A 27511-nucleotide genomic window follows, 5' to 3' on the forward strand; every position below is an offset into this window, starting at 1 on the left:
AAGCTATTACACAAATGATCAAAATAATTGTGCAGCTCAAAACTCCAATCTACAGCCTCTGCTGCCCTTTCTGCAGAAGCTAGGGGTTGAGGGGTAAATCTAGAAATCTGAGACCCAAAAATCTGAAATCACAATACAGCTTCAATGGTAGCTCAAATTAGGTTTCCAAAGCCTAGTCTCAGTCAAATACACTTGCTTGAATGGAGTACTCACTTGGATAAGCAAGGTAACACAAGAACAACTCCCAATAGGCTTAAACTCTAAATTCAAGGGTAAAAAGGTCACTTCACAATGCAGCTTCAAGATTGACCTGCAATTGCGTTCCACAACTCTATATAGCTAAGATACACTTGCTTAAGAGATAAACTCAGTGAAGCCAGCAAGGTATAGCAATGTATGAACACAACAGCTTTATATTCTTCAAACCCTAGATTTAGCCTCTCAAGGGTAAAACTGGAATTTCACCTGAACCTGAAGGTAAAGCTGGTTTCCACAGCCTTGATAACTCAATACATACTTTCTTCACAGATTGAAACAGTGGATAGAGCAAGATAAAATAATCTTAGTTCACAATAGGCTTGAAACACATTAAACCCTAGCTTTCAGGCTCTTCAAGGGTAAATTAGGAAATTCACCTGAAACTGAAGTAGAACTTGCTTCCAACAGTATTTATATAGATAAAAAATCTTGCTTATATGATGAGAATCAAGTGTTCAGCATGGTATCAACAAGTAGAGAGCAAAACAGCAATATTAGGGTTAAAACCCTAGTTTTCAGCATATGCCAAACACATCCTTAAGATAATTCAAATTCTCCTCAACCAAAGGCTCCCTCAGCTTGAAATCAATGGATTACACTTGGTCTGAAGCGTGTACAAGGTACACCAACAAGGACTCAACAATGTAGCTCACAAAGCATCAAATAATAGCTTACAGCAGGCTTATTTTACTGCTACAGTAATATTATGGTAAAAGGGCAGTTCTGTAAATCCGTGACTGGACCTCCTTGAATTTAGTTCTCACAAATTTCTTTCATCACATTACACTCAATCAAACCACCACTTCTCAGTATATGGAAAGATAATATCAATTTTCCACTCAATATCAGCCACTCAAAAGTTTTCTCACTTTTCTGCAATAGTGCTGTTCTTAGGGACAGAATTGTAATTCTGCAGCAGCACAGCTCAGTTCATGGTTCTCCCATTCATATATTATCAATTTACATATGCTCAGATGAAAGTCACAGAAATAACTTGGTGATATTGTACTCACAGTACACACAGCAGGCTGGTGAACATTAATAAGCCTAACTAATGAGGGCTACTATACCAAAAACTGAAATGGTCAGTTTCTTGACCTTGTCTCCTCTTAATTAGCTTTATATCACCAAATTAAACATGGTCAGAAGACAGACAATCAATAAATAGCTTGAGTCTAACAAGTTAAACTCAGATATAAAGTACTTAAACCAGAAAATCAAGTCATACTAGAGGTTTGAGATGTGAAGATTGATACCAGCTTCAATGGGTACAAGCTTATATAGAAGGCTATGTGTGAGCTAGGCTTAGCCTTTGAGCAAATATGACTTTGTTTTCATATCGGTTATGTTCAAAGGTTGGAAAATTCATGGGATTAATAATAATGTTTTGATTGCTAATAATCCTTTGAAGCTTGGCTTCAAAATGAATAAAACATGATCAATTGCTGATATGAATGTTGTTTTCCTTAGTATGCTTTTGGATTTGGTTATTAATTATTGGTGTGCTACAAAGTAAGTTGTGTAAACTAGAATGAACTTATTACTATATATCAACTATATATGGATTATCTTGTTGTTTTGGAATGAATGTTAAGGTTTGTTTATGTGAAACTCTGTTACTTTTCTTCAATTTCAGTGCTTAATTCAAAACTGCCAGAGGAAATGAAGCACCCTTTATATTGAACTCAACCAAGAGCTTAGAATCTGATTCAAGTTTTCAGTTAACATTATCAAATATAATTTATTGATTTTTTTTCTTGGTACAAAAAATGAATTTCAATCTGTTGAAGAAAGTAGTAGTTTCCTTATGTATTGATTATTAAATATTGGTGTGCTACAAGGTTTGGAACCAGGCTAAAGGCCATATTTCCTCTGCTGTTGACCCTATGAATCCTGAGTTGATCATGCAAGAAAAGGCTGCAAAAGAGCAGCTGGAGGATGCCCTTCTCTGTGAGGAAATTCTTTGGGCCCAGAAGGCTAGACTAAAGTGGTGGCAAGAAAATGATACTGAGACAGTCTGGTCCTGGTTCCATGGCCTTAAAGGTGGATCTTCAGAAGGCATATGATTCAATATCTTGGTTTTGGTGACAAATGGATTGGCTGCGCCAAGAGTTGTATCTCTTCTGCAAGGTTTTCTATACTGGATAAATGGTGTTCCTGCAGGCTTCGTCAAGGATGTCCTCTATCTCCTCTGCTATTCAGCCTAGTTACAAGTGTACCATGCAGGGATGTCAAGAAAATTGCCAAGTGAATTTGTTTATACAGACTCTAAAGGTATAGAATTTTGAGTAGATGCATATTCAGAGCAAATAATGGTAACATATTACGCATTTAAAAAAATAGAGGGGCTCAACTTTCATCATAACTGGCAAAACAACTGAATCTCCATATTACCATTTACAATTAGAAGCAACAAACTAATGTAAAGCACAGTTTACAAGTGACAGACAAATGACTGTACAAAGGTCATGTTAACTAATATAGCCAAAAGTTTTCTTGGATTTGATCAATGTTGCCGACTGAAAGTGATGGCTCATCATCAGTCATAAGAAATTCAGATAAAGCATTGAGTTGCGCCTGCGATTCTGGATCAATGTCCTCCGAAAACAAGTCTTCTGCTGCTATTGTATAAGAAGAGTTCATTAATGTGATGTTGGGCAGATCATCAAACACTAGTCCTGCATGAGTCTCATCATCATCATGTGCTGGCAGTGGCTGAATATCAAAGGATGTATTGTTGGGTAGTAACGAAAATGATTTTTGGCATGAAGAAGGGCCTCTCTCTTTAAATCATGAGCATCCAGCCTTAGTAGTAAGGCCATACTCTCATAATCTCTTTCCAGTGGTCAGTGGCAAATGCAGCTCATTCTTCATATTTATCACTAGGGAATCTTCCCCCACTGCTTGCACCTTGTGTAACAAGAACGCGGAGTCACATTGTCATCTCTTCTTCAATTGTCCGTACTCTTACTCATACTTTGCCCAAAAACTGAACCCGGAATTGGACAGGATTGGAAAGCTTATACCCTGTTTCAAAAGGTTCGGAAACTCACTCTTGCAGCCATGGTTTACTGCACTTGGAAGGAGAGAATCTAGAATTTTCGATCGGTCACTCTTCCAGGGAAGCCACAGAGAACACAGCAGATATAGAAGGCTATGTGACTTTGTTTTAACTTGGAAAGAGCTCTGGATGAATTTTCAAACCAGCAGAATAGAAGTTGATCACAACCCAAAGCCATTTCCGTGGGAGGCTGAAATAGGTGAAAGCTGCTAGCATGAAGTTGGAAACCTTGCCTTTCTTTTTCTTTTTTTTAACCTGGTAGGTAAATCACACACACACAAACACACACACAACTCATTCATATTATGTATATTTAAATCCCAGAGACAGATTTAATAGAAAATGAGAATAGACTTAGAGGCTCTTCAAGTCTAATGATGGCTATGTATAATTGTGGAAGTTCTTGCAGCGTGATTTGTTCTTGATAAAATCAATTCTTAGAGAGCAAAATGGCCTTCCCCTCAAGATGGAACATCTCATGAAATTACTGTGTCATACTTTGGAACAAAAAAACAAAGAAAAGGAAAAACAATAAGGCTAGCCCAGGCTCCCGCCACTACGAGTCTAGAGAGGGTTGGGTTTACGCAGCCGCCTTACCTCTTAACAGTATCTGCAAACTACAAGCTCTTTACAAACACTTAATGGATGCACACCTTCAGGTAAATTGATATGAGATAGATACTATATTGAGTTTAAGTTGAGAGTTTCAAAATCCTGTACAAGATAAAACTAAAATACAAAACTGAGAGAGAAATGAAAATTGTTGAAGGCTAACTTTGGCCGGCAACTTATTTTTTAAAATTCGATTTCCATCAGGAACTCAGCACAGGAGATTTAAAGTAAATCTGGCTCCTCGAGTTCACCAAGAGTCCTCATTTTTTTCCGGCGCGACTGTGGAAACAAGAGCTGCTGGATCTGTTTTTTGGCAGAATCCTCAGTTTTTGCCTGCAGAGAAACACATATCGAAGCCTTCATTAGAGTTTTTAGAGCCATTTTCAGTGATGAGTTTTCTTTTGATGGTTAAATAATTATGGATAGACAACAAGATGTGCATAACAGTGCAAACACTAGTTCCGGCAACTATGGAAATGTCCACTTTATTTGGTTCTAAATCTAGAAAGTCATTCATAATCTTTTGACAATGCCAATAAAAAGAAAAGAATATGTTATAAGGTGCACATAAATTCTCATTAGAAGACTAAATTTACCATAATCCGGAGCACAATAATCAATATTCGTACCATATTGAAGTCAAGGTAGAAATGGGCATTAAAAAATATAAGTTGTGGGAAGATCTCATTATTTTGGAATGGGAAGTTTCTGCTGGTTTTGAAAACCTTGGGGGAGGTCTGTCCGTTTTACCTTACTTCATATCAGGGCGTTTATTGAATATTGCTTCATATATAAATACGTACACATAGCATGCATTTATAAGACAAAGTAGGATTAGTCCAGAAACAATTGTGACAAGAAGGCAATAGACCGTGCACTGGGTAGAAAAACCAATGGTTGACATGTGAAATAAGTATCAATATCAAGCAAGCAGACAAGGATGGATAAAAAAATTGCCACTTTACTCAGATTCCCTTAGCATAATTAGAAGCACATTAATCAATCTTTCTACCATATTGAGTCAAAAGATGATGAGCATTTGAAAGCACAAGTTGTGTAGAGATGTCATTTGGATTCCCAGGAGGTTTATGCTGACTTGGAAATTTTAAGGGACTTCTGTCCATTTTACCAAACCTTATATCAGCCCATCTATTAAATGTTGCTTCACATATGAATATATATACACATATATACATACATATATAAGACAAACGTACATTACTCTAGAAACAATTATGACACATGAAAGAAACCAATGGGTTGACATATGGATCAAGTATTAATATTAAGCAAGAAGATAAGGAGGGTTATCAACATTAAGTAAGCAGATAAGTGGGGTTAAAAATTTTCCACTTGTGAGGATTAGAATCTGGTATTGACAAATTTCGTAACAAAAGCCGGAGTCTGTATTTTTATGTTTAGGTTTTAATTAGATTTTCAAAAGTCAGTTTAGTTAGTTAGTGGTGGTACCTATGTTTGATGGTAGAATCAGAAAGTAAAATCACCTCATGAATAACTAACTTACCAATTAAGGTTCATAATCATGAATTCTTAAACTCATTTTAGGACACAATACGTACACGAATCAATTCATGAAAAAAATGTTTTAAATGCATGAAATTGTTTTTAGATAGAATACATACAAACAATAGATAAATTTAAAAAACAGTAATTAATCAAAAATTTCCAGAAAAGTTTTAGCGAGGTCAAGAATGCTTCAACCAAAGGCTCAATCGATTCAAGCAATACATTAATCAATGAATGTATGCGCGAATTGTTGTGGAAACTGGAAACTCTCTTAAATCAGAATTCTAAAAGTTAATCTTTTTCCCTGATTACAACTAAGAAACTCTAATTCTTTTAGATCCAGAGCACAATATATACACCCCTTTGGCTATCATAATAGACATAGAGATCCCTCTACATATTCTTGAAAGAATACATATACATCCAGAGAGAGATTTTTATATAGAGCATCGACGCACATAGAGTGTATAGTTTTTTTTTCATCATCTCAAATCTTGCATTAGATAATGAGTTATTATTCAAAATCTTGATCATCATAATGCTTTTGCTATACAGAAAGTTCGAGACCGAAGTATTTCTACACAATGAACACGGAACCTGGACAACTAGACAAGGAGATTAAAGTTTTTGTTGTGAAGTGGATCTGTTGACAGATCAGATGGCCTGGAGACTCAAGTGAGAGTCTGGCTTCAGTCTAGGGATCTGTTGACGGATCAGATGGCCCGGAGACTCAAGTGAGAGTTTGGCTTCAGTCTATGTCAAGAGGTAACTAGGGGTTTTCTAAGATTCGGAAAATTAGTAACCTATCTCTTTTTAATAGTTGATCTGATCACCAACAGGCCAGTGGCCTAGCGGTACCATACCCCTACTTCCCAAAGGGAGGTTACGGGTTCGAGTCTCAGTGGAGGCATGTGTATGTGAGTACCAACTAAGAAAAATAGCGGATCTGATCATCCTGGACTAGCATCACATGATTTTTCCTCGTTTGGGTTTTCCACATAAAATCGTGTACTTGTGTGATTCCTTAATATGTATGTTTTTGCTCTCGATACTTAACTGATTGATATTGTTGTGTTTTAAATATAATTGATAGATTTAAAAATCTGTTATTGGTAGTTAAAATCAGATAGATCTATTCACCCCTCCTCTAGATCTATTTTGGGCTTTGCGCACTCCAGCCAACAAAACTTGCGTTACAGTCCCAGATTTCTCACCACTTTTTGCTCAGAACCCCCCATAAACAACTGTGAAAAGAAAAATAAAAAAAGAATTATATAAGAGTATAAATTGGTCCTTTTTGTAAAAAGAAAAAGAAAAGAATGAACATTATGGTTGCTAAATTCTGGACAATGTTTCCTTTGTAGGTTTTATAAACAACACTTGCAAATCTGTCATATACTCGAACTGGAAAGTTGGGCGAGGATAAATTTGGACACGACAGACTCAACAGTACCTCAATTAAGAATAAAACCAATATAGGGAGCATAGATATCTCATGACGAAAAGTATTGAGGATCCACAAAGTTTCATCACATAAGAAATGAGGGTGCTATAAGGAGGTGGAAGGCTTCCAAAAGAAAAGATGATGATTGAAGGGAACATTGATGGAAGATTGTCAGAGGAATTGAAATTTTATAAGTTAATCAAAGGCGTGACTCCAAGTACAGTATATATGGGCAAGCTGATGTCCGAAATTTGCACCCAACGGAACCCTAGGATTATGATAAAAGTAACCAAATTAGGATGCAATAATAACTACCTCCAGAATAAGCTGATGACACTGTATCACTAAAAGAACAACAATGTACGAGAACGATAACAGAGGAGAGAGATAATATCCAAAGCCTCCTATTATCAATCGAGAAGTATGAGTCTTATAATAATCCGGGTAACTTGCAGCACATAAAAAAGTCAAAGAGTCATAGACTGCCAGCATTCCTCTAGTACCATCAGCCGATTTTCTGGGCGAACAGATCAACATAACAAGAAATTCAACCGCCCAATGCATGGGAACAAATTTTGGGCCTTTCAACTTTTAAAATGATAATTAAGAATCAGGTGGGTCAAACAGTCAAAATTATAGAAAGGCCTAGCCCAGTGCTAAAAGCTCCCACCATTGCGGAGTCTAGAGAGGGTTAGATGTACGCAACCTTACCTCCGCATTTGGATAGACTGTTTTCTATTTCAAACCTGTGACATCCAGGTCAAAATGGAGCAAACAAAACATTGCATCAAAGCCCAAAAAGTCACAATTATATTAGATTGGTTTTCAGGAAAGGAAATCTTGTAGATAAAATTTTACAGATTGAGCCAGATCCCACAACTGGGGGAAATGGTCCTTACTTTGTGGTTATACGGGAATCAAACAGACATACTGAGATGCTAGAATATCATTTAACTCAATAAATAAGTTTCTGACGTATGATTCGACACTTGATTAATCTAACCAAATTACGAATGTGATAATATTCCGAAAGCCAGAAACAGAATGCATTATGAATTTCACAAGTCAGTGACATTACATTCATTGCTTACCCTGACTTTGAAGGGAAAACGGAAGGTTCGTACTTCAATCCCAGAGCAAACTCTAACATCCATGCCAAGACTGTCGACTCCAATCAGATTAGCTCCCTACAAGAGCAAACTGAATCAAATATGGCGTACAACAAAAATACACAAAGAAACAGTAGGTGCGTTGTGCATGCCCATCCAAAGTGTTTAAGAAAGCAAACCTTGCTGCACATAATGTTTCATTCTTTTTAGATCAGGCACTTACATTTCAACTTTGTGTAGAACCATATTTCCGGTATTTCAAAATTGTCATAAAATTATTAAAAGCTCATTTCCTTTTGAAAAAATCAAGTAATAATTGCCAAAAGTGACAATTAACAGCATTTAGGTATTCAATCAAAAAAATTACTATTCCATTGCATTACCACAGGTACAAGTAAATCATATGCCATCCCAGTTTCAAAATACTTACTAATTCCCAATTCCTAAAAATTTGCTAATAAACATATCAGTGCACATGACATGTTTTGGTTCTAGCTGTCTGTCCAGATCTACATTTGGCTGACTAGCTACAAACTTTCCTGGAAATAATATTAGTATCAGAAAGAGTCCAAATAGTATTTATGCAAGCAGCACAAATCCTCCAAAGTCCAAACTCACTTTTTACTCTTTCAAATCAAATACTTTCACCAATCAGGTCCTGTAGACTTGGTTATGTGTGCACATGTGCAAGAACTATTAACATTAAACCTACATGCTTTTCTTTGTTTGAGTTTTTGTTCAAGGAAAAGATCAATACAGTATAGTAAAAATATTTTGAAAGTTCAGCAAATGTGAGGTGCTAATTTAGAGTACATCAGTGTTACACCTCATCAACAATTCTGGTTTAAACCAACAGTTTAAGGCAAAAAAAAAAAAAAAAAGGTAGAAAAATATTTTGAAGGTGACTACAACTTCAATATGACATGTATTTAACTATTGCCTTTTTTTCTCTTTCCCTTAGTTTTCTAGTTTTAGGTGCTCAGTGACCATTTAAAGAAAGAGCAGATGATGGCATTTCCTTGCCTGCAGAGATCACCCGAGCCACCATTTTTGTAGCCTCCCTCTCCCCCATTTCATTGAATTCTACAGCATGCATAGAACCACTTAATCACCTTCTATTTTGAGCCATTAAATCATTAAAAAAAACCTACCTCCTAAAGCCGCAAACCATTATCCATCAGGCCATCACCTTTACCCATCATTATTTTGTGATGGCAACCATATAGAATTACTACTTCTCATAGCTGATCAAACATCAAACCTGTCAAAACCACATCATCATCTTCACCCATTCACCCTGAAGTTTATTGGATTTCAATTTGGTTATAAATATATGCCCTATTACATGATTACTGTGCACTGCTAACACTATAGGGTGCTGGAAACAAGCCTACTAATAAGATCCTTATGAAATCAAACTCAAGGAATTTTATAACAAGTTGTGTCTAGAAGCCATATTGCATTGTGTTTCACATCTTATATGCATTAATGTAAATGAAGGTGAACACTTCTGCTAGTATCCAAATTAGTGCTTAAACCAGTTTCAGATTGTTGAAAAGTCTCTGATAAAGCATTGGTCGTGGCCTGTGGGTATAACCTGTATAGGTGTCCCATAGAGCACAACAAAGGTGTACTGAAAAAATTATTTGATTCAACCCATCAATCAATTATCACCTCAACATGGAGTCCCTTCTTGTTGCAGAGATCTTTAAGAGCACAGCTGCAGCTCACTCCCTTCTCACAGAATCGCTCTACAATTGCTGGAGTAGAGTGTACAAGAGCATCAGGCACAGCATCTTGAAATTCATCCACATTTATTGCTGACTGCATGATATTAAAAGATATGGAGTTAAATTCTGAGGAGGTTGATTCTTGTACAACAAGAATATATATATATATATATATTAAGTACTTCCCAATGTTAAGAATAGTCACACCTATTCCAACAAGATATTTCTTAAGCTTTTCACACTTCTATAAAACCGACAATTTTAAAGAGATATGATGTTTGTGTTGGACACCATTAGAGTTTTTCAGTGAACATTTTTTGGCACAGGTCATAAGCAATGACCACAAGTAGATGCTGTTTCCTTTTCATATAGAAATAAAATATTGTTGTAGGAAAGGAATAATACCATAACAGGAGTATAGATGATATATACTTAAATTTATATATGATACCATATATAATTTTCTTTTTTGTTGATACGCTGAGTATTTCACTAACAAAGGCGCCAATATAGTGGCAACCCCTTTACAAATACTCATAAATACACAAAATAATTATATAAAAAAAAATTAAAGAATATATTTGAATACATGTTCTAGCATTTAGTAATCTATATTTTATGAAAATCTACCATATGACCTCATACCATATCATATTCGTGTATCTGTTCGTATCAACGCATTAGATTTTAGTGTATTTGTCAAAAGAAAAAAGAAAAATACTCCATAAAGCCCAACCCAAACATATGACCACTGCAAGTGCAATGTACATGCCTGAACACCGTACACAGAGAACAGCTCTACTGTCATGATCTCCAACCTGTAAACAGTTGAACTAGTGCAGTTTCTGTCATCTTTGGAACTAAAGCTCAGCATTCCGCCATCTACATAAAATTAAGATGTGTGAAACGAGTGAATCCCACAGATAATTGAACATAGTAACTTGCAACTACAACAAAAACTAATTCAAGTTAGTAACAATAGCATCAGGAAAAAAATTTATATTTGCCAAGAGTTTAACAATCATAAGAGGTGGAATCTAGAAGGGTCGTCTACCCTACAGTTTAGGAGCAGCTCAGTTTCAAGCAGATGGAAGCAATGTAGCTAAATAAATAAGCCCCTTATCACCATCTTGCATGGATTCAACTCGACCAATTTCCACCATGCGGAAGGAAATATCAAAATGAATGGAAATTCTTAATCAGAATTTTGAAATTGAAGGGGCTTCTAATTAATAGAAAAGAACTTGGTGGCGAAAGCCACTTTTAAAAAGTGGTTAAATACCAGAAAAGGGAGGAATGAGGACAGGTGTTTAATTCTTACCATTGATCAAAACTAGGAAAGAAGCTGGGCAGTTCTGTGTGTGTAGTCAGAAATGCCATGAATAAGATGGAATATGTCTGAACTGGACAAGTCGTCCCATTTGTGGCTAAAAAACAGCTTGGACACTCCACTGAAGAGCACTAGCTATGAAATGAAGGAAGACGAAAGAATGACTTGATGGATATCTAAAATTAAAAGGCACTAATTGGTAAAAGGCATATAAGCCCTAACTCGAAGACAACTCCATCAGGGATCATCAAGGATTGCGCACTTCAAATTTATGAAACACAAGGACATTCACCATTCATCAAAAACTATTTTTTAATCTAAAATCAGCTGATTGTAATGTTTGGCTTTCTGGTGTGATTCACTTAATTTGATGAACCCCAAAAGGCCCAATAACTTGATTCTGTGAAAGATCTAGATCCTGACTTTAAGAAAAGGAAAATATAAAGGGGACAAAAAAGAAATGGAAAGATTTAGCTCCATTATGTCAATTCAATACTAAAGCATTCCCCATACCTTTCCAGTCGGAGGTGTAGCTATCACTATTTTCACTGCTGAAGAGCCTTCGTATATGTAATTCATCATCAATAAAGGCAGGACTGAGGCATCCCAGAATTGAGACACCATTTGAAGGATGGTCCATTTTTTTAGCATATTCCATATTAACGGACTACAGAAGAACACATATCAATAAATTATTGCAATATGGAACTATTAGTATTTGAAGCATTTGCAAATCAGAAATGAGTAATTTGTTTAAAGCTTTACACTTGCAGTTGAATATACTAAAGCATAAAGAAAGAAATACAATTGAACATTGATCCTGTAATAGATGCTACATCAAATAAAGATGGATGTGCTGCTTTTTAAAATGTAGTAGAATTTTCCGAATAAAAAAAGGTGGAGAAAAATCAATGCATTCCTTGAATTCAATCATAAGTTGGCAAGATTTCAATTTCATAAAATTTATATACATGATCCTGCAGCAATCTAAATAAAAATAATAATAATAATAATAATAATTTATGCCTTTAAATTCAATGGACAGAAGAACGAATAAAATCATATTGATGCCATAGAAGGTTAAATCTTAGTTGTGGTAATGCGGATGTGGGTGTAATGAACATTAGTAACGACATGTGAACAATGGGAGAATGTGTGTGCTTTCCCCGGTTAAACAACTCCCTCAAATAAATATTAGGAAGACACACACTTCAACCAACATCCCATGAATCAATATTTTTAATGATTTTTTTGTGAATTTTATGCAACTTATAACATTGTAGTTAAGAATTAAGAATGCCCTTACACTAAGATACTATATTACCCTAGGAGCTAGGCAACAAAGAGTAATTAATAAATAAAGTAGACATTTAAAGTCTAAGTTAAAGGAATCTTCAGTCATCATAATAATTCTCATGTAAGTAATTGATAATTCCCCTAGCACAATCATCATAATTACCATAATTGGTCAAAGAGCACCATAACCAATATAATTTGAACATTCAACTTAGTCGGCCATAAATAAAAAGGAATAATGAAAATTTACCTTAAATCTAATAAAATCTGAAACAGATAAGACTACTAATTTGTTAATACAAATATATAAGACGGACTGGAAAGAATTCTGAACAAACTTTAAAGCATGTAATTTTTAGATAGGCACTTGGGTTTCAGATGAAAAAGACATAATAGAGGAGCTCAAATATCCTCTCAACAGCAGCAAAACAAAGAGATAGAGAACCTTCAACTAATTAACAAAACTGTCCAGACAAAAAATAACACTTTTAAAGTAGCAAGATCCACTTACATGGGGGTGTTGAAATAACATAATCCCTCTATCCCATAACTCTTGTTCATCTTTCCATTTATGGTTGTCCCAAAATTTTTGTCCCATTTGAAAGTCAACGTAAAAAGATTATAATTCCCAAGATATCCTCAACTTTTGAAAATCATCCCAACTTACCCTGTATTTTAAATAGGTAGTTTTGGATTGTAGAAGGGGACAATGCATTAAATGCATGTCCCCTGAAAAAGTTGGAATTTCAACAAGGGATAAAAAATTTAGGAAGCAGGGAGTATCTTTTAAATGAAGAGGCACTAGCCACATCATCTGCCACTGCAATTGAGGTGCTCACTTAGGCGATGCCTCAGCAAACTCACCTAACTAAGGTCTTCCAAGGCTCTAGGAGTAATCTTTGCTATGCTTTAGGGAGTAGCGAGTGTCTGGGAAGTTTTCACTAAATTGTCCCATGAAGATGATTTAGTTTAAAAAAAGGGCTAGCCTGGTGCATGAGGCTCCCGTCATTGCAGGCTTAAGGAGAGTCAGATATACGCAGCCTTACCCCCACATGAGAAGAGGTTGTTTCCCATTTCAAACCTCTGACCTCCGGGTTCCAATCGAGAAACCTTACCGTTGCGCCAAGGCCTGCCCTCGTGATTTAGCATTACAAATAATTCTTTAATTGCTTTTCTAGCCGCTTCACGTGTCAAAAGCTATTTTACCTTTGGAACCTCGAGTACTTTTAGGTACTTTTAGCAGCCATAAATGCTCTAGATATATAATATATATATATATATATTTATATTTGAAACCAGATGCAATAAATGTTTCAATATAGAAAAGTCTTAATCTAATGAGATAGACTAAAAAAAAGGGCTAGCTTGGTGAATGAGGCTCCTGCCATTGCAGGCTCAAAGGAGAGTCAGATGTACGCAGTCTTACCCCTGCATGCGAAGAGGCTGTTTCCCGTTTCGAACCTCTGACCTCCTAGTTCCAATTGAGAAACCTTACCGTTGCGCCAAGGCCCGCCCTCATGATTTAGCATCAGGAATAATTCTTTCATTACATTCCTAGTCGTTGTAGGTGTCAAAATCGATTTTTCCTTTGAAACCTTGGGTACTTTTAGTAACCATAAAAGCTATAGAAATTTCTTTTTTTTTTTTTGGAAAGAAGATGCAATAAATATTTCCGTATAGAAAAGTTCTAATATAATGACATAGACTGAAAAAAAGGAATAGCCTGGTGCACGAGGCTCCCGCCATTGCACGTTCAGAGAAGGGTCAGATGTACGCAGCCTTACCCCCCACATGCGAAGAGGCTGTTTCCCGTTTCAAACCTCTGACCTCCGGATTACAATCGAGAACCCTTACCGTTGCGCCAAAGCCTGCCCTCATGATTTAGCGTAAAAATAATTCATAGATACTTTTTCTGAAAGAAGATGCAATAAATATTTCAATATAGAAAAGTCTTTATCTAATAAGATAGACCGGATATAATAATAAAAAATAAAAAAAGGCTAGCTTCCAAGGCTCCCACCATTGCACACTCAGAGGAGGGTCAGATGTATGTAGTCTTATTCCAGCATGCGAAGAGGCTATTTCCTGTTTTGAACCTTTAACTTCCAGGTTCCAATTGAGAAACCTTACCCTTTGCGCCAAGGCCCACCTCATGATTTGGTGTAATAAATACTCCCTCCGTCCCAATTTAGCCATCCATCTTTCCTTTTTGGGTTGTCCCAAGTCCAATTAAAAGGTTCAAACAACCTATTTCACATCTTTCCATAAAATACCCTTGAAGTTTTTAAAATTTTCAAACTTGATTATATATATATATATATATATATATATATATATATATATATATATATATTCAAACTTAAAAGGGTAACTTACAAAGGGACAATGCAATAATTATATGTCCCCTTAAAAAGTTCTAATCCCCAAAAAGGATATATAATATAGGACAGATAAAGTAATTCTTTTATTACTTTTCTATCTGTTGTAGGTTAAGCTTTTGGGTCAGAAGGCAAGCGTACAACCCGTTACAGTTGGTATCAGAGCCAAATCCAATCCTTGATCCGGTGTCACGCCAACGCTACTCGAGAGGTTCTCAGGTTTTCACTAGGTAGGTAGGGTGGTCCGACCGCAACGAGGACATTGCGAGTTCGAGTGAGGGAGAATATTAGGGGTGTCCCTCGGATCCGGATGAAAACGTGAAATGGATATATATGGATTAGTATGCAACACTACCCAATAGATTAAACATTTGGGTTAGAGGGCAAGCGCCCAACTGATTACAGTTGAAGCTCAAAGGAGGGTCAAATGTACGCAACCTTAAAACCAAGGGGTTGGCTCCAGTGGTGAAGCCATGGGACTTAGTGCCTCAAGAAGCATTAAGTCTCAGGTTCAAATCCTCTCAAGTTCGATCAATTCTTTAGGGGCCACGACTGTGGACATAGTCCGAGCTTTGTCCAATTCGTGTGGAGGGGTCACTTTGCACGGGTCCCGTGGATTAGTCGGGCCAAAGTCCCAGAACCCCGATTATAGGAAAAAAAAATGTACGCAACCTTACCACCGCACGTGAAGCGGCTCTTTCCTGTTTCAAACTTCTCACCTTCAGCTTTCAATTGAGAAATCTTGCGCCAAGGCTCACCATCATGATTTAGCGTAGAAAATAAATTTTTTATTGCTTTATACCCGTTGTAGGTGTGAAAAGTGCTTTTCCCTTTGAAACCTTAAGTACTTTTAATAACCATAAATGCTATAGATATTTTTTTTAAAGAGGATAGCAATAAATATTTCAATATAGAAAAGTTTTAATCTAATGAGATAGACTGAAAAAAGGGCTAGCCTAGTGCACGAGGCTCCCGCCATTCCAAGCTCAAAGGAGGGTCAGATGTACGCAGCCTTACCCCCGCATGTAAAGAGGCTGTTTCTCGTTTCGAACCTGTGACCTTCGGGTTCGAATCGAGAAACCTTACCGTTACTCCAAGGCCCACCCTCAAGATTTAGCATAAGAAATAATTCTTTTATTGCTTTTCTAGCCGCTTCAGGTGTCAAAAGCTATTTTTCCTTTCAAACTTTAAGTACTTTTAGTAGTCATAAATGCTATAGATATTTTTTCTGAAAGAATATGCAATAAATATTTCAATATAGAAAAGTTTTAATCTATTGACATAAACTAAAAAAAAGGGCTAGCCTGGTGCACGAGGCTCCTGCCATTGCAAGTTCAAGGAGGGTCAGATGTACGCAACCTTACCCCCGCATGCGAAGAGGTTGTTTCCCGTTTCGAACCTCTAACCTCCGGGTTCCAATTGAGAAACCTTATCGTTGCGCCAAAGCCCACCCTCATGATTTAGCATAACAAATAATTCTTTTATTGCTTTTCTAGCCAATTCAGGTGTCAAAAGCTATTTTTCCTTTGAAACCGTAAGTACTTTTAGTAGCCATAAATGCTTCTGAAAGAAGATGCAATAAATATTTCAATATAGAAAAATTTTAATCTAATGAGATAGATTGAAAAAAAAAAAAACACAAAAAGGGCTAGCCTGGTGCACGAGGCTCCCACCATTGCAGGCTTATAGGAGGGTCAGATGTACACAGCCTTACCTCCGCATGCGAAGAGGCTGTTTCCCGTTTCGAACCTCTGACCTCCGGGTTCCAATTGAGAAACCTTACCGTTGCGCCAAGGCCCGCCCTCATGATTTAGCATAACAAATAATTCTTTTATTACTTTTCTAGTCGCTTCGGGTGTCAAAAGCTATTTTTCCTTTAAAACCCTAAGTACTTTTAGTAGCCACAAATGCTATAGATAATTTTTCCTTAAAGAAGATGCAATAAATATTTCAAATAGAAAAGTTTAAATCTAATGAGATAGACCCAAAAAAAGGGCTAGCCCGGTGCACGAGGCTCCCACCATTGCAGGCTTATAGGAGGGTCAGATGTACACAGCCTTACCTCCGCATGCGAAGAGGCTGTTTCCCGTTTCGAACCTCTGACCTCCGGGTTCCAATTGAGAAACCTTACCGTTGCGCCAAGGCCCGCCCTCATGATTTAGCATAACAAATAATTCTTTTATTACTTTTCTAGTCGCTTCGGGTGTCAAAAGCTATTTTTCCTTTAAAACCCCAAGTACTTTTAGTAGCCACAAATGCTATAGATAATTTTTCCTTAAAGAAGATGCAATAAATATTTCAAATAGAAAAGTTTAAATCTAATGAGATAGACCCAAAAAAAGGGCTAGCCCGGTGCACGAGGCTCCCACCATTGCAGGCTTATAGGAGGGTCAGATGTACACAGCCTTACCTCCGCATGCGAAGAGGCTGTTTCCCGTTTCGAACCTCTGACCTCCGGGTTCCAATTGAGAAACCTTACCGTTGCGCCAAGGCCCGCCCTCATGATTTAGCATAACAAATAATTCTTTTATTACTTTTCTAGTCGCTTCGGGTGTCAAAAGCTATTTTTCCTTTAAAACCCTAAGTACTTTTAGTAGCCACAAATGCTATAGATAATTTTTCCTTAAAGAAGATGCAATAAATATTTCAAATAAAAAAGTTTAAATCTAATGAGATAGACCCAAAAAAAGGGCTAGCCCGGTGCACGAGGCTCTCGCCATTGCAGGCTTAGAGGAGGGTCAGATGTACGCAGCCTTACCTCCGCATGCGAAGAGGTTGTTTCCCGTTTCGAACCTCTGACCTCCGGGTTCCAATCGAGAAACCTTACCGTTGCGCCAAGGCCCGCCCTCATTATTTAGCATAACAAATAATTCTTTTATTGCTTTTCTAGCCGTTGTAGGTGTCAAAGCGATTTTCCCTTTGAAACCTTAAGTACTTTAAGTAACCATAAATGCTATAGATATTTTTTTAAAGAAGATGTAATAAATATTTCAATATAGAAAAGTATTAATCTAATGGGATAGATTGGAAAAAATAAATAAATAAAAATAAAATAAAATAAAAAAACAAGCTAGCCTAGTTCACGAGACTTCTGCCATTGTAGGCTCGGAGGAGGGTCAGATGTACGCAGCCTCACCCCCGCTTGCGAAGAGGTTGTTTTCGTTTTGAACCTCTGACCTCTAGGTTTCAATTGAGAAACCTTAGCGTTGTGCCAAAGCTCGCCATCATGATTTAGCATAATTAATAATTTTTTATTGCTTTTTTAGCCATTGTAGGTGTCAAAGCGACTTTTCCTTTGGAACCCTAAGTACTTTTAGTAAACATAAATGCTACATATAATTTTTGGAAAGAAGATGCAATGTATATTTCAATATAGAAATTTTTTAATCTAATGAGATACACTGAAATTTATTATAACCATTTGTTGATCTGAGAAATGCATACTTGAACCTCATCAACAGCACTTGATTTTCAAACTCTAAAGTAGAATTTATTTTAGAAATAAAAATCTAATCCCATTCTAGTAATAACAAAATTTGAGTACAAAAAAAGTGATCCACCTCGGATGCATTCAATTCACAATTCCTTTCAGATCTTCCTTGAAAATTTGAACTCTAACACTTTCTTTTTAAAATTTTCTAAATTCAGTATGTCAAAATAGGAATGCATTTTCTAAATCTAGAAAATATTATTGAAAAAAAAAAAAAATTGGATTGGCTTAAGAATGGACTTCTTGAATTCATGTGTTAGCAGGAAGCTATTGCAGCATGTGTTGACTATGCTGTATTACTTTACAATTGAGGGTGTAAGGCCACTATGTATGTGAAACGGCCTTCAAAATCATGCAAGGGTATTGGGGTTCTTTGAAACAGTAACATAATGGCATTATATATTGGTCATCTATGCTATAGATTCTTCAAAAAGGAGGAAATTACTCGTATCGGACACATGACACTTGAAGATTGGTATGGGATACGGGTTTGACACTATAATGGTTGCTTTCATGACAAATGAAGTACCTATGTTAAGTAGTTGAATTGTGACTGTTACATATAAACATCACTTTGAACTTGTATTCATGTTTTCCGGTTTTGGATTTTAATGAACCCAACATTAAGACACACATTGAAGTTGAACCCTGATACACATGCCCTAGTCCATGTAATGTAGACTGTCAAGGCCATTTTCTTTTTAAATCATTCGCAGTGTGTCCTCAAAATAGCAATGTCATTAATTAGTGACCTAGGAATCATTAATTAGGAATTTGCAGTTGACTGATGAGATATTTTTAGTTATTCTCTTCAATGTTTCTCTACTTGGTATACGAGTAAAAGCTTGGCCAGCCAAGTGCAGAAACATGAATTTAAGTCAAAAGACAACCATACTGTGGAAACAATGTCAGTCTACCCATCCCAACATACCACATTGGCAGGACCAGTTATGGCCTTTTCTTTATTTGTTTCTCACTTTGTTGATTCATTTATAGATATATATCATAATAGAAATTACTTTTTCTTAAACATAGAGGGACAGGAATTTTAATGGATTGCCTTAATGTATTAATATATCTAAATGTTAAAAGGTTTTCTGGAGGCTAATGTCAATCTTACCACTAACATATTGGGTTTGTTCTGTGATATATTACACGAATAAGATGTCCAGAAAACTATAGTAAATTAGGTCACTTAATTTTGTGGAAGATAAGTTCAAGAAACAAAATGAGTTCAAGCTAATAATGACTGAACAGCATTAAGATTGTATAGACAGCTATCTTACTGAAGATTTAACAGACGCTAATGAAGCCGTTTACACAGCTTATTCCTTAAAAATGGCATCTGTAAAGTTAGAAAAGGATTCCATCATTTGAAAATGTTATTAACAAAGTACTTATTGCGTTTATTGCAAGATCAGTATGGAAATTCCAATATGATTTCTAATATCTACTTTGCTGAACACGAAATGGAACTTTAATAAACAATTCCTATTCATAACAAGCAAATCAAATCATTTCCCTTGGCAATTTCATATTAGCACCAATTTCATCATGCAACTTAAGCTACGAACTATGGGACTTAAAACAAGCAATCATCCACCAGCCAGGAGTGACTTGCATAAAAAGTAAAAAAGAGAATCAATTTTTCAGATTAAGAATGCATATTAGCCATGTTATAGCAATGGCCTTTTAGTTAGATATCAAAGAGAGTTACTTCAGCACCTTTTAAGAATCAATTGATAACAATGAAGATATTAATACAACAATCACTAGTTTGTTCTGTAGTTAATTTTCATGTTCCCAGACAGTTAAATAGTCTTATCTTCATGATTAGAAACAACATCTACAAAGTTTGTCACCTAAAATATAGGTTACTAGACCAGGCATTAATCACCTTGGTAAGGCACTTGGCAAAATAGATTGGATGAACTGAGCTGAAAGTATCTGGCATCCCCCAGTAAACCGAAATATCAGACATTTCAGAACCCTCAACCTGTTTGGAAGTGCATGCCACATAAAAAATAAAATATCAACAAATTAAAAGGTGAACACCAAATGTGAAAAAAGCTATCAAGCTCAACTTGGTTCCTCACCTCAAATAAATCACCATTGGAAGGAAGAATACCATCACTGCTGTCACTGTCTAAAACATCAAATTCAACAGCAGCTACTCTTCTGTGCTCATATATTGGGATATCCATCCCGAATAAAGCATTCTGAAGGTATACAACCATATTAATGATCAATAAAGGATAGCGCAACTAAAAGTACAGTATCAATATTACTCTATTTACTATCAAACAGAGCTACAGTGTTGATGTGGTGACTAATGACACAAGTTTAATGTCCTAAAACCACATTGTATAACTGATTTCCATCATGCTATGCATCTCCATTCACGATTTTGCTGTTCAGCATCTATCTTAAGTCAATAGCAGTTGAGATGGAGTCCAAAGCAAAAAGAAAAATATGGATTCAGTAAATTACATTAAAAAGATTATCAAATTCAATGACTTGTCAGCCCAAGAGAAGAGATCCAATGTACAATTCATTGAATCAGTGATCATTTCAGTGATTTGTTGGACTATTAAAGTAAAGAGGTAAGTCACGGATTGTATATTGCCTGGATTAATATTCCTTGACACATTTGTCTATAATACATTCCTTAAGAAAAATAAAAGGTTAACAAAAATAAAAACACAGATCTATTGTAGTGAAAACATATTTTAAACATTTGCAATACCTATCTATTGAGATTAAGAACAGAACAAACATAACAAAATAAATTTCAAAAATTGATTACTTATTTGGGAAAATGATGAATGCTAATTAAAATAAGGAAGAAAAAAAAGGGAATTCAAAAGTATATAAATTCTATAACTGAATTTTGATACAAACTCAAATTAACTTTAAAAGGTATCAGGAACATGTAAGGCATAATGAGGTTTCAAGGTGTAATTTTCTGACACCAATTTTTTCCAAGATACGAATTGATCTTCAACACACACATGGTTCTTGATCTTACAGAATTTCCACGTCGAAGGAGGAAACATTAAAAGAGAATGCACGTCCTCACCACAGGGTTACTTGCTCCACGATCTTGCAAGATGTTTTCATCATCAGAAATTTCAAAAAATATATCTGAAAAATAAAGGAGGAAAATAATTAGGAAGCAGATTTATTTTATATACTCAAATTATTGTGCATATTAAAGATGTGAAGAAGCAAAACCTCCATATTCATCAACAACATACTGAAATTCAGCCCATGAGATGTTTTCATGTGGTTCATTATGTACTGTGCCAGGGAAGATCAACAAAGCACTTTTGTTGGCCTACAATAGAAACAAAATTAGACCAAATACACCATAAAAGAAAAGTAAACATCCTAGCTAAAGCAACACAAAGTATAGTGACAATTCTTAGGTTCCATTTCATATTATAATATAAAACATTGCTATTTACGTGTCAAGAAAATTACTTTCTAGCTTTATAATTAAAAAGAAAAGAATTGAGGAGGGAAAACACCTCAACAGTAGTCCTTGCTATCTCAGCATAGGGGAGCCTAGTTTCACGAACTCTTTTGCGATCTTTCAGTTCTTCAAGGGGATGATAGCCATGGTTACCCATATGATTAGACGAATCAGGAACTGAATCTGAATAATCTGCAGCAACTGAAACTTTTGAAAGGCAAATGTCATGTCCCACAGGCAACCTATGCTTAACTCCAAAAAGTGGACTCCTGCATCTAAAACTGGAGATAGAAAGACACATATTTTATTAATATCCAGGAGTGTAACTTCATAAGAAGTACATCAACTTTGAAAAACAGTAATTGGTCTAGAGCATTCAGCCATATAAAGGTATTAGCACCAGGGGGACTTGATCTTCAGATTGAAATATTAAGTACACTCTTGTATTTATAGCAAGATACATAACAGTTCCCCCCACCGCCCCCCAAACAACTGTGTGGGAGAAAAGATGTAAATTAATGGATAAAATTAACTTAAGGTGTTATTTGATAACTCAACCAATAATTAGTAATTACTTCTGAATAAGTTGAGCAATAAACCAATTAAGCAATTTGGAAATCACATAAAGGAATAAGTTTCATTTACTTCAATTTCAAACAAGTATCAGAGAAGCTCTCAACCACATTGTTTACCTAGCCCCCCATCCCCCTCCAAAAAAAAGGGACGCAATTATCAATTACAATTCAGCTCTTAAAGATTTCTGCTTTTAATTTTCAGTTTTATCAAACAGCACCTAAGTTTTTAGTCTCACTCATGTCTTCCAAATTTTTTCATACCATCTTCAGTTGAAGTTCAAGGTTCAAAAGCATTTCTGTCTACACTTTCATGAAGAGATCTATGACGTTTCCTCTGAGAGCATAAGTAACAATTAATATTGCTCAAAAACATGAAAGAAAAGAAAATTCATAAACAAACCTTAAAATAATACTCATACAGACTCTATGTTCTGGGTTTGCATGTACGTTAAAACCTCAGTAAAAGAAAAGATTCAGAATATTGTTTGATTTTGAATTTCAAATGTTAATCAAGATGTTACATTTCCCATTGAGCAAGACTACATTTCCCTGAAGTCTTTTTTTAAATTTTTAAATATTTTTTTTAGATAAAAAATATATTTTACCTGAAAAATGAAAATCTTTTCCGAGAAAAATATTTTACGTTGAAACAAACGGAGCCTAAATGTATACTTTTTAAATGGCAAGGAACATTCCAACTTCTTTTCTCTTTCTTATATGGTTCTACTTTATCAGCAACCGAAGGGAGTGCTAGTGTCATAGAAATCAACAAGGAACAACAGAATTTGGTCCAATAAAATCTAGACAAGATTGCCAAATTTCCAGTCTAAATTAGATTTTCAATTTGTGAACTTCAGTGCAACTCATTTACCAAAAATAAATATGAATATAAATATAAATAAAAAAAAGAACTTCAGTACACCTTATGGCTGAGAGGTCAGAAACTCTTTGACCATCGAGAGGAGGTTTGATCCAACTGCTAGTGATTCCATATGCTGTTGACGAACCAATCCCTTCTGCAAGAAAGAAAAAAAAAAAAACAAAACAATGCAAATGTCCTAAAAACATCTTCGAATGTGGAGGGAGGGGGTGGGAATACAAACACACAAAAAAAGGCCTAGTCCATTGCATAATGCTCCCGCTATTTTAAACCCGTGACCTCCATGTCTCAGTGGAGCAACCTTACTGTTGGTCTAAGACCCGCCCACAAAATACACACACAGATATGTAGTATACTGCAACGAAATTGACAATGAAAGAACGCAAGGCAAGTTTGTGGAAATTCATGCATAAGTTTGGGGCAACAAGAAAAAATAATACATATACATGGTCAATGAAACTCTGATAAGTTGCTGACAGAACTCGAAAACTGTAAAGAATAAAATTTTGAAAATTGTTCTGTTTTATCTGGTTCGAATTATTCATTAAATTTTTTTTTTTTAACAGATTACCTCAAGAAGTATCTGTAGAGTAAATGTTCCTACTGAAACAATTAACATATAAATGAATGAACAAGAAATGTAGAACGGGAGGACTAATTGGCTAATTGCAAAACAAACATTGAGAGGCAGCAAAATAAATACACAAGTATCCACACAGTTGCCGAAAAATGTAGAAAGAAAATCAATTGAGAAAACCCAAAGCTTCAATAAATTCAGCCTAAAACAGCTACATATATATGTTCATTACTTCATACCCTTTTCTTTTCTTCTGTTTTCTCAGCAACCGAACTGAACAGCATTAAGAATTTTCAGCCAAAAACGGCAAATCACTATACGATAAACAGTAAAAATCAACAATTTTGCCGGTGGGAAATTGAGAGGAGACTAAAACATGCAGAAACAAGTAAAGCTATATATGCATATATACAACTTAATTACTTCCCCTTCAACTAAATTTTACTCAGAAACGCAGAGATCGAAGTGGGTTTTTCAGAATTTCTCAGACAACTCGAGGTTTATCTTTTCATGCATATTATGTGTTTGTGTGTGCGCGCGTGTTTGTGTGTTTGTGTGCTTGTATGCTTGTGTGCTTGTGTGTGTGCATATATATATATATATATATGAAATTGAAAAGGGAAAACAAATAGAAATTAATGCATGTAATGGTGAGAAAAAAGCAGGGCTTTGAACAGTTACCAAGGAAGATTGATGCAGCTGCTGCGATCACCATAGATAGATAGAGAGAGAGAGAAATGATCAGAGAGAGAGTTCAGAGGTGAAGCTTCAGTTCTGCTGAGAGAATCGACTGCGAAAGCTGTGTTTTTGGTTTCTTCGAATTGGGACATCACAAAAATTTGTCTCCGAGCCAGGTTGCGTTTGATCTGTGGATGCGATACTCAAAAGAAGGTGCAGAACTGTCTTTTTCCCACCAGAAGCACGTGAGGGGTTCTTCCTTCTTTATCCGCATCGTCTCGCTCATTTTGCGCCCCTCTTGCTCACGTGTTCCTCTCCGGTGCTATTTTTATGTGCGTCATCTCTACATCATATGGTTTCATACTTTTATGTAATAATTGACATTGTTTATTATGTAATTAATACACGATGTAATGTCCATGTAATTAATAGGATGTAAAATAAAAAATAAAAATATTGTGATTAATAGGTTACATTGTTATTTTATGGCACTACATGAATGAAGTACGTTGCAAAAGCAATATAGGACAGAGGGGATTCGAATTTCTTTCTCAAAACTCTTGTACATTGATTGCAAATGAATTTGGATTATTAGATTCGACTTGAAACTTCAATTAAACTCATTTATTTGAATTTAGACTTATTTTTAAACTCGATTATACACAAGGTGAGTCCAAATAATATAGAACTCAACTTGTTACCAATTTTGAAAATATTTAGGTAAAATAAATAAATAAATAAAACTAGAAAACATTACTAGTTTATTGGGTTGTCTGTCTATTTATAATCAAAGTTTCTCATTTTCAATCTTGGTTTCAAATTTGAGTTTGGGAGCTTGTTCTTGAAGTTGAAATTGAATTTTTGAGTCAAACAAGCTTCATAGTCTAAGCTAGCAATGTTTGAGTTGAATTTGAACAATCACAAGGGAACTTGACTCAAACTCAAGCTTAGTACAATGGTGGATTTTGAAGTCGAACATAGTTCACTTCAAATTGAATTGGGTTTAATTAATCCCACATAGTTTAAATCATGGCTAAAATTGAATCTTAAATAACGTCGCAAATCAAATGAGATCAAATCTTATGTGTTGCTCAAACAATGACCCATGAGAGAGGATGAATTGAGTCTTTTCATAAATGATAGGAAATTTTGATTAACTTAATTAAAATGAAACTTCAGTAACATAAATAAGAAATATAATAAATAGGCTAATATATATATAATATATATAATTATGAAAATATATATATATATGAAAGGATAGAGAGATGCAAACGCAAAGAACACCGAGTTGTAAAGTGGTTTGGCGCCCCGCTTAGGTCCATGCGTCAAGAATACCTCTGGGAATTTCAAATTCGTTGTAGCACTCTCCTTTACGGGTAAAGAGGAAATATTTACAAAACTTCACAAACTTGTCTCTGTTACACAAAAGTAGTATTTACCCGCACAAAAACAGTGCCCAAAGATACTAAGAATAGTTTGGGGCAATAAAATATATTTTTTCATATTCATATTTAGATTTTGATCAAAATTCATAAATTTAAAAAGTGTTAATTTTAACTCCAATATCTAAATAATAAACCTCCCAAAGTTCACTTTTTGCAAAGTCCAAATTTGTACCATTGGAATATAGAAGAGAATGTCTAGTCTTGGGGAATGTGTCTTGTAATATATATATATATTACACGATAATTCTCTCGTTGTAGAAAAGGAAATGAAATTTGGGGATTAAATACATCCATGAATTTGTGTGCTTATGTAATACTATTATTTGTATAATTGTATATTTGAAATTTAGATTTGAACTAAAAAATCTTATTTGGATGTGTTTTCATATATTTTTTCATAAGTTCTTCTATGATTAAAATTCTTTGAATCTCGAGCGAAAAACACTCCTATAATATTTTATAATATACATATAGAGTATATAATTTCTTATATGTTCTAAAAAATTCTTAACATTTTGAGCAAATAAGGATCTAAATGCTAAAAAGACTAAAGTGTTCCTCTATGAAGGAATAAAAAAAGTCAAAAAAACTTAATAAAATATGAAATGACTAAAATGTTCTTTATTTTATTCTTCTTATATAATAAGGGCATTATTAGAAGAGAAAAAATTATTTTTGAAATTTTATATCTTAAAAATATTATGCGACTAAATTTGTAACGAAGCAGTGACCTCAAGCCCTTCTTTGATCATTTTTTCGAACTTAACGTACTTATATACGAAAAAAAAAAAAAAAAAAGTTTAGAGTGATATTTGCCCAAAATTTAAACATTTTGAGTTTTTTTCTCACTTGATCCAAACCCTTATCTCAAAAGTGACTCTGTTAGAAATAATGAAAAGAAGTAAAAATTACAAGTTAGTCCTATTTTTGCATTCTAAAGAGAAATATTTTCTTATAACTAGTATTATTTTTTTTAAGAAATTTATAATTAATACAATCCCTCTTTTATCTTTTAAATATATCATATTCTTTAACTACATTTTTTTTTTCAAATGCTAAAAATTTGATTGAATAAGAAGAATTTAAGGAAAAAAAAAAAAATGAAGAAGCTTTCTTTCAAATTCACATTATATTTAATTAGCACTTATATATATAGAGAGAGAGGGATTTATAAACACCTTCTCAATTTTATAGAGATTTATGTTGATTCTTGAGATTTTTTTATAGAAATATTAAGGGAAAAATTCATTAAAAAAAAAATGAAAATAATTCATTTATTATACATAAATGTAATTCATGAAAAATATTCATTGTATTTTAATATGTTCTAGGTAATTTATAACCAAAAATGAATTTAAAATACTTTGTTAATCGGGTAAGGAATATTAATTTTGGTAACAATAAGTATGCTTTCTGAATAGGTTTTAGTTATAAAATATTGGAAGGTGCTAAAAAATAAAAAATAAAAAATAAAATATTGGAAGTAGACAACGAAATTTGTATTCTATTGAGGAAAGGCATGAATGGTAATTTAGTAATAAAGGCCAGAGTGAAAAAAATAAATAAATAAATAAAGTAGAATATGTATTTATTTGAAAATATATATTAAAAGTAGGACTTTTTGTTTTCCGAAAATATTATAA

At 34.8% G+C, this 27511-nt stretch overlaps 1 protein-coding gene across 3 annotated transcripts; it reads right to left on the bottom strand.

Annotated features, from left to right (window-relative positions):
* Positions 1 to 3973: 3973 nt before the first annotated feature.
* Positions 3974 to 24674, bottom strand: LOC132300793 (uncharacterized protein At3g49140). 3 transcript variants are annotated; one of them, XM_059798045.1, is made up of 13 exons: positions 24424 to 24671; positions 23982 to 24056; positions 23208 to 23301; positions 21766 to 21991; positions 21470 to 21572; positions 21315 to 21379; positions 20332 to 20454; positions 20133 to 20231; positions 11585 to 11738; positions 10514 to 10623; positions 9686 to 9835; positions 7994 to 8089; positions 3974 to 4264 (listed from the first exon to the last, which is right to left on the bottom strand). In XM_059798045.1, the coding sequence occupies exons 4-13, from the start codon at positions 21865 to 21867 to the stop codon at positions 4154 to 4156; spliced, it is 1113 nt and encodes a 370-aa protein (XP_059654028.1). In that variant the 5' UTR covers positions 21868 to 21991; positions 23208 to 23301; positions 23982 to 24056; positions 24424 to 24671; the 3' UTR covers positions 3974 to 4153. The 3 variants fall into 3 exon arrangements, with proteins under 3 accessions (XP_059654028.1, XP_059654020.1, XP_059654015.1); XM_059798037.1 differs by lacking the exon at positions 23982 to 24056 and having other exon boundaries at positions 7981 to 8089; positions 24424 to 24674; XM_059798032.1 differs by lacking the exon at positions 23982 to 24056 and having other exon boundaries at positions 24424 to 24673.
* Positions 24675 to 27511: the final 2837 nt, after the last annotated feature.

Source organism: Cornus florida, unplaced genomic scaffold, assembly GCF_030987335.1.
Source record: "Cornus florida cultivar Cherokee Brave unplaced genomic scaffold, ASM3098733v1 CherokeeBrave_3.0.0_Hap2_Chr01, whole genome shotgun sequence".
NCBI classification, from domain to species: Eukaryota; Viridiplantae; Streptophyta; class Magnoliopsida; order Cornales; family Cornaceae; genus Cornus; species Cornus florida.